The 8,273-nt window shown below is 35.7% G+C and overlaps 1 protein-coding gene across 11 annotated transcripts in view; it reads right to left on the bottom strand.

Annotated features, from left to right (window-relative positions):
• Window positions 1-8,273, bottom strand: part of PCM1 (pericentriolar material 1) — a 91,019-nt gene that overhangs the window by 70,332 nt on the left and 12,414 nt on the right. For 4 of the 11 annotated variants that reach the window (XM_014537920.1, XM_014537921.1, XM_014537918.1 and 1 more), the window contains exons 3-7: window positions 7,254-7,499; window positions 5,521-5,790; window positions 4,424-4,597; window positions 4,125-4,241; window positions 2,487-2,675 (exon numbers count right to left, since the gene is read on the bottom strand). In XM_014537920.1, coding sequence (XP_014393406.1) covers window positions 2,487-2,675; window positions 4,125-4,241; window positions 4,424-4,597; window positions 5,521-5,790; window positions 7,254-7,499 — 996 coding nt within the window. The remainder of the gene's footprint in view (window positions 1-2,486; window positions 2,676-4,124; window positions 4,242-4,423; window positions 4,598-5,520; window positions 5,791-7,253; window positions 7,500-8,273) is intronic. The other 7 variants (XM_014537928.1, XM_014537927.1, XM_014537926.1 and 4 more) reach the window with 5 other exon arrangements.

Here is an 8,273-nt window from a genome sequence, read left to right as displayed (position 1 = left end):
CAGGGACATAGAAAGGGAATGGACTGACTATTCTTGGGGGGAAAGGGGAGTGGGAGATGCGGGAAGAGACTGGACAAAAATCGTGCACCTATGGATGAGGACAGTGGGTGGGGAGTGAGGGCGGAGGGTGGGGCGGGAACTGAGAGGAGAGGAGTTATGGGGGGAAAAAAGAGGAACAAATGTAATAAACTGAACAATAAAGATTTAATTTAAAAAAAAACTGAACTAAGGGCTGTAGGTGGGGACTACTAGCAAATATAAAGGGAAGACAAGAAAACATAAATAAAAATACTTAGGGATAAGAACATGCCAAGAGGATGGTGCATGGAACAGAAACCCAAAAAAGAAGCCAAGTCTATATCCACCCTTCAAACCATACTAACCTTTCTGAGTCACTTTCAACAAGCATGCTTTTAGTTTACAGATTTAAAAAAATGAGTTGGGGCATGAAATCCTGAGTTACATACAGGTTAACAGTCTGATTTCAGAAAACCCTAAGTTTCCTCTACTTAGCTGAGGCTCCTCCAATATTCTTCATGAATGCAAATGTATTTTTAAAGCTAAACAGCACTTCAGATAAATATGCACTCCAACTTTATTGTTTTATGTGAAAGATGAGGAATTAAAAGCCCAGAGAAAATAAAGCTATGATCTATCCAATATCACAGTTCAGGGAAGTAAAATTCCTAAGTCCTATTTTGAGTTTTTAACAACACACTATCTGCTCCAAAATTATGCATTTAGATAGTTGTAAACACAGAGGTCTAAGGTACAATCTCTGAAGAAGCATAATCTGATTTGGGAGACAAAGTTAGACATGAAAAAACTAAAAAGTATTTTTAAAAGCCTATAAATTTTCTAAGAGCTAGGATTAAGGGTAAGGAAAAAGATGAGTATGGGAAAACAATGAGGACATAAGTATTTGTGAAAGGCTTCTGTTTAAAACTATGCCAAATGTCATCCTATCTAAAAATAATCCATAAAATGGACTCTGACCTTGTAGGCAGCTTGAGAATATTCCTTTTCCATTATGTTGAATCTCAGGTAAGATCTCAACTTTCCCCCCTACTCTTCTAATAGAATACTACATTTTGATGGATATTAAGGAAGATATGAAGGTGGGGTAGGAAGAATGACAGATTCTGCATAGTCAGTTGGTTGGAATTATGAATTTTTTCTGAGAAATTAAAATAATTTTATGAAGAGTACTGATAGAACTACTCTAGGATGGCCCTAAGAATCAAACCATTAAAGAGACTCAAATTAAAATAAACTCCAAGAAGTTCAGGAGAATAATATTCATTTACAAGGATGTTATTAAAAGAAACTTAAAATAAGGAAAGTGGTTTTTAAAAGTATATGTAATATCTTACATTACATACTGGTATATGTAATGTCTTAGGGAAAGAACTGGCAAAAACTATGCTATAGTAATTATCAACTCTTAAGTTCCCTTTGTCACTATTTAGAAGACTTAAAGAACATTAGTTCCAAAGAATATCTACTGTGTTTCACGTTCACTTTCTCTTCTCCAATGCCAGTAGTTTAAAAATAATCAGCTACTTTATTGACTTTTCTGTTCAATTGGGGTACCTTTTGCTTAACATTTTATAGTAACATCACCAAAGCTGATTTTAATCTGTATCTTCAAACTCTTGTGGGAGCCATAAAAAAAACAAAAGACACCTAGAAGTTAAGCTTTGCCATTTTTAAACAGACAACACACACAAAAAAATAAGTACATAACAAAAAAATGTACATAACATAAAAGAAAGACTAATCCTAGGTAATAAGCTAGTAATAAAACATGAAATTAGTCTTATCTATACTCAGTTATTAAAATAGCCCTTTATTCTTGCCAAATGGATATGAGCACCTTTAGAAATGCTATTTTTATTCAAACTGTTTAACTGGAACTACACAAATAGTTGTCTTTAAAAATTTACTGAGTGCCTTTATTCAAATAATAAAAAATTAAAAGAAAAAAACATTTAGAGCAAACACTGGAGGAAAATAATTGCAAAAACATTAGCAAACAAAGTCAACTGGATTAAGTATTTTTCACACACACAGAAAAACAACAAAACAAGAATGGAAGGAGTTTCCAATAGGAACAAAACTACAAACCAAAAGGCAAGTAATGGTCAAGGCAGATATTTGGCTCTATTTTGAATTCTCTATAGCAAAAAGAATTGCATTATATTTTGAGTTCTCAAAGGAAAAATGGATTAAGTTTCAGGTCCTTTGTTAACACAAATTCAAAACATCTGCAAAATTTAACCCCTGGAGAGGAGTATAAGAAAGCAGAAAAGAATAAAAACATTAAAAAATAGCATTTTACTAAAGCAAATTACAATATAATTAACCATGTTTATAACATATTTAAGAAAAATAGCAGTAACAGAAAAGCAAATAAGGAAGAGAAAATATGAACAAAAGAGTTGCTCATTTACAGACTTCCCAAGTTAATATTGTGAAGTATATACCTTTGAGGGAAATCCACGTTTTCGGCTATATTTCCTATTAGGCCTCAGTTCCCTGTCATTCTGAGGAGGTCTGTCACCTTTCCCTTTTGGACTTGTAGTAACGTCAATGTCTGAAACCTGTTCTTGTGAAGCTGAATTCCCTAGTTTGTCCTCAATGAACGGCCGAATTCTCAGACTAAAAGATGCCTCCTTTATTAAATAGTGTAGCATATTAATTTCTTAATACAAACTCCTGTTTAACATACAAGTCACCCTTATAAATACAGAAAATTTATGTCTATTTTTTAAAAAATCAATCCACCCTCCCACAAGTGTCAATAAACTTACAACTTTTAAATTTCTGTACACTATTGCTTATTGTAATTATCTTATCCTAGACAATTTCCAAGTTATACAACTGCTGATGCATATTTTAACATTTATGTTGCTATGTTATTAATCAATTTCAATATGACTTTATGTTATAGAAAAATTCTCTTCATGGTGAGCACTATATAAAAATTGTAATAACCAACTTTACCATCTCCCACCCATCCCCAACAGAATTCCTTTACCCATAGGCCCCCAACCCTTCCATTTCTGCTGGAATGAAAGGTGAGGAAGAAATTATTCCCAGCACCACTATAAACAGAAAAACAATTTCCTCATTAGAATCCATCCTTCTATAACTATTTTGATCAAGCCCTCTGAATATCTCCTAGTGAAAATAGTGTAGAGAAAAAAAATTCAAATTTCCTCTTTAAATTAAGAAGGGCAGGGAAGAGAAAGGAGGCAGATAAGAAACTACTAGTATGCAGGTCAATACTAAAAGGAAACAAACCTTCAAATTCCTAATGCTGAATAGTATGTTGAATGAAAGACATACATATATCATGTTTCACAAGAAAAGCTTTACTGGTAACAGGTTTTGAAGTTTACTAATGGACAGTTATAGGTGCATCTATTAACATAAAAATGCTTAAAAGCAAAATAGTTTTAAAGCACACTAATTTCTCTGAACTAAGCGTATTTACAAATCTTTCCTCAAAATTCTGTAAAATCCTGATTATTTTTCAAGATATATTTTAAGAAATCTCATTTTGTAGAGTCAAAAGTTATAGTATTTTTCTCTGTGTGAATAAATGACAATGAAAATACTACCTTGTCCAATTTTCATCTCAATTTTTCAGTCATCTGATTTGCTACAGTTCCTAGACTAACCTGAAAAATGAAAAATCCTAATAGCCTTAAAATGAGTCCTCAATGGCAAATGAACTGACGACTTGAAATAGACAATATGCTAAGCAGTGATACTCTATACTTATAGCTCTTATATCCATGATGAATTTGAACTTTCCCAATGCTGTTCAAAATGAGTAAACTTGTGCTTAACAAAACAAACTAGAAAAACCTTGTTTCTGTAAGCTGAAGATCAGAAATTATTAGATTTTAAAATCAACCATTAAAACTATATTTTTAATGTTAATAAAACTTTTAAACTTCCAGGTTTAAAAAGAATATAGTCAGCATTAACAATTTGAAGTTTCTTCCCTGAAATATACTTTTCATTAAGGAATGCCTATAAAAATATAATCTTGAAAAATGGGAGAAAAGTTTAAATCTTCACTTCTAGCACTTTAATTACCAAAAGCCGCTTACCGTGGTATCTGAAGCCTCAGACTGCACATCTATGTTTAGCGATGTGCTCTCAGCTACAGAACCAGATCCCACAGCTGAATCTATAGTCCGAACATCCTCCTCCTCATTTTCTCTAGCCTGAAATATTTTAGTGGTATAAATCATACAACTATTAAAAAGGGCAGTAAAATGTTATAATGGATGGCACGATTTTCTGAAATATATCAACTCCTCTGACGTGGCACAGAATGTCATCAGTACATGTACACTGATATACTAAAAAATAACTCAATACATTATTTAAAAGGTCCATAACTTACAAGGATTTTTTGGAGAAATCTCATATACGACTTTTCTTGTTCTTTAAGGTGATCTATTAGATGCGTAAGGCGCTCAACATTAGCAGATCTTTCATTTTTCTCTACAAGATCTTCCCGCATGGAACTAGCTTTAGCAATATAGTCACGAATCTGAACAAGCCTGCTTACAATCTGCTGGGGAAATATTTTTTTAAAAAGGCATAAAAGTAAACAGTATGTAAAACTGAGCATAATTCATTCCACAGCAACAATTTTATATACTTTAAACTTCAATATGACTAAAAATACTTCTAAAAATTGTGTAAATTCATACATTCAAAACACCTGAAACAAATTTAGAATTTCATCAAAACATAATCAACAATACTAATAACTCCAATTACTGTTAATTTAAAATGTTTAAAATTCATTTTTTACATATTTACATTACCTGAAAATTTTTATTTATTTTATAAATAAATATTAAATTATTATAAATACTTTTGAAAGTACTTTTCCAAAGAATTATTATATCACCATTTTTAAAAATTCTTACAACAATCTATTAATCACTTTGCTCCCAAACCCCCTTTACTAAAAATTGGCAATATAGTATTTGACACATGAACAGCATCCTTGATCTATCTGAATATGTCATTTCTACTATCGTTTTAGGTAAAAAGAAATTTACTTTATTTTCAATAAATCTGACAGATTAATGAAAAGTGTCAGGGAGTTCTTTAATTCTACCTAACAAATATTCCTATGTGCATAATCTAATATAATTATACTAGAGGCCTGGTGCACGAATTTGTGCATGGGGATGGGTGGTGGTGGGACTGTGGGAGGTTGGCCTGCAAGCCTGGATCAGGCGATCAGGGCCAGCAGGCCAGGGGGGAGGGGCCGGGGAAGGTTGGCTATGGGAGCGCACTGACCACCAGGGGGCAGCTCCTACATTGAGCATCTGCCCACTGATGGTCAGTGCACATCATAGCGACCGGTCATTTGGTCATTCGGTCGTTATGGTCACTCAGGCTTTTATATATATAGATTTTTAATGTTAATGTTTTAGACTTTGAGGTTTGTGAAGGCAAAGAACAAAAGAAACATTTTACCACCTGGCTGCTCTCCATGGCAGGCTCTCCTCTCCCATCTTCTTCAGAGACTTGACAGTTTTGCAAAAGGTCATTACTTAAAGCAGAAGCAAGCAACTCTTTACATTGTGCTGAGCCAATAACTTCTCTCTTTTGAGGACCTGGAGCAGCATCTTTGCTCTTGTTAGTATTAATCTGCATAGGCAAGAAGTTGAAGGGCTTTCGGTTCTCACTAGGCTGACGTTTGTTATTAGCAGCTGTTGCTCGGCCTTGAGAATCACTTCCAATGCTTCTCTATATATGAAAAAGAAAACAAACCCAAACATTTACCTTACAACAATTAAAAAAATTCCAACATTCTTAGTCAGTTTCACCATCAGATACTGATTCAGGTGTGCATAAACACCTTGTAGTAAGATATGAAATAGCTTCAGATCTACAAAATTCTACTAAAATATCAAAATTTGATTAGTACAAATTTGATTCCTAATTTTCAGACTATTCAACTAATGAATATCAGCAAGATTAGTCTACAGAAAGTACTAGGACATATTTATAACTCACAGTGCTAGTCTTACTTGTTCACAGATTTTTGTATAGGCTTTAGACCCAATGAATCAATGTTCATTAATATGAACACCAGCATAAAGATTTGTTTTTATGAAGCAATGCCTGAAAAAGTACTAGGCTCAGTGCCTGGCATATATGTGTTCAATAATTAGTAAATAAATGACTAAATGACATATGATCATCACCATACCAGACTTGATCTACACTTATGCATATCTGGAAACCTATTAATCTATATAAAGTACTGATGTGATAGTAAAATACTTAGAGTTCATTATCATTTACCCAAAATGGCATATTATTCAGCTTTTAAAAGGATGGAAATCCTGACATGTGCTGCAACATGGATGAACCTTGAGAACACTATGCTGAGTAAAATCAGCCAGTCACCAAGAGGACAAATACTGTGTAAGCACATATGAAGTTCATTAACATTAAACTCATCACCAACAGCACAAGCTGTTACACCTAGTCCCACATGAAGTACCAAGAGCAGTCCAATTCAGAGACAGAAAGTAGAATGGTGGTTGTCAGGTGCTGTGGGGAGGGGAGAATGAGGAGTTGTTTTTTAATGGGAACAGAATCGTAGTTTTCCAAGATGAAAACAGTTCTGTAGCTGGATGGTGGTGATGGTATCACAATAAGGTGAGTGTAAATAATGTCACTGAACTCTTAAAAATGGTGAAGATGGTTAATTTTTTATGTTATGTGTAGTTTACCACAATTAAAAAAAACAAAACCTCAGCATCTTAAAAAAAAGAGTTCATTATCATTTCTACTTGCTCTTATTTGTAAACTTTACTTCAGGGATTACTAATACAAACTCTGGTTTTATTCTAAATGAAGTTTATCCAGCACATTCCACACTGAGCCAATAATAAATATTCTAATATGGGTCTTCCTTTTTCCTTAATAACAATCTTATTCAGTACTAACAAAATTTAGTTTCATAATGAAATAATTTTAGTAATAAGGTACAGTAACGAAGTAAAGAAAGACATCTTTAGCAAGTTTAGAAATAAGACCTTGCTGCCCTTCAAAGAACCTACAGTATCATCACTAAAATTCTTTCCATGCACAGAAACTAAAAAAAAATAAAAAGCTCAATATTTTATTTAAAAGAAATTATTTAATCCATCTCAAATATTTCCCTTAGTAAAAACTTATTTTTAAAATAATTCACTAACCTGATCTAAATCACCGAAGTTGATCCGCTGTTTAAGTTTCTCCAATTCTGCCTGCTCTGGAACAGACATCTGAGTCATATATCTACTATGTGGAAAGGTGTGTGGAGTCTTTGTCCTTCGTCTTCCAACTCCTGGTGATGACTCCGGAGAAATATCATTAGTTACCCTCTTATCACTTTCTACACCAAACTTTTTCTTATTCTTTTCTGATGATCTATTTGCCTTCTTCTGTTGGCCACCCCAATCCTTTAAAAAAGTAAAGGCAAGAGTTAATAGGGCCTCTATCAAACCAGAAAAATAACTTATGCTTAAAAAATTTTGGTCAGTCTTAAAAATGACCAAACACTTTCACATCAACATGTAATCTTAGAGACAATTATTTACTACTAGAGGCCTGGTGCATGAATTCGTGCACAGGTGGGGTCTGGCCAGCCCGCCCCAATCTGGGCTGATCGGGGGCAGGGCTGGATGAGGGAGGGACTCCAGGTGTTTGGCCAGCCAGCCCCGCCCCTGATTGGGGTAGGGGGGCTGATCGGGGGCGGGGCTGTCCAGGGGGAGGGGCCTCGGGCTGTTGGCCAGTTGGCCCCACCCCCTGGTCGAACTCCCTGTCAAACTCCCGGTCGCAGGGACAATTTGCATATTAGCCTTTTATTATATAAGACTAGAGGCCCGGTGCACAAAAATTTGTGCCCTCGGGGGGGAAGGGGGGGTCCCTCAGCCCGGCCTGTGCCCTCTCGCAGTCTGGACCCCTCGGGAGATAACGACCTGCTGGCTTAGGCCTGCTCCTGGGTGGCAGAGGGCAGGCCCAATCCCTAGGTGCAGCCCCTGGTCGGGCTCAGAGCAGGGCTGATTGGGGAGTTGGGGTGCCGCCCCCTGTCATGCACAGAGCAGGGCTGATCGGGAGGTTGCGATGCCACCCTCAGTCACGCTCAGGGTAGGGGCGATTGGGGGGTTGGGGCACCGCCCCCTGTCACACTCAAGGCAGGGTCGATGGGGAGGTTGCGGCGCCACCCCCTGTCA

This window comes from Myotis brandtii, unplaced genomic scaffold (assembly GCF_000412655.1).
Source record: "Myotis brandtii unplaced genomic scaffold, ASM41265v1 scaffold185, whole genome shotgun sequence".
In the NCBI taxonomy this organism is placed as follows: Eukaryota; Metazoa; Chordata; class Mammalia; order Chiroptera; family Vespertilionidae; genus Myotis; species Myotis brandtii.
This window is presented reverse-complemented; position numbering and strand designations above follow the sequence as displayed.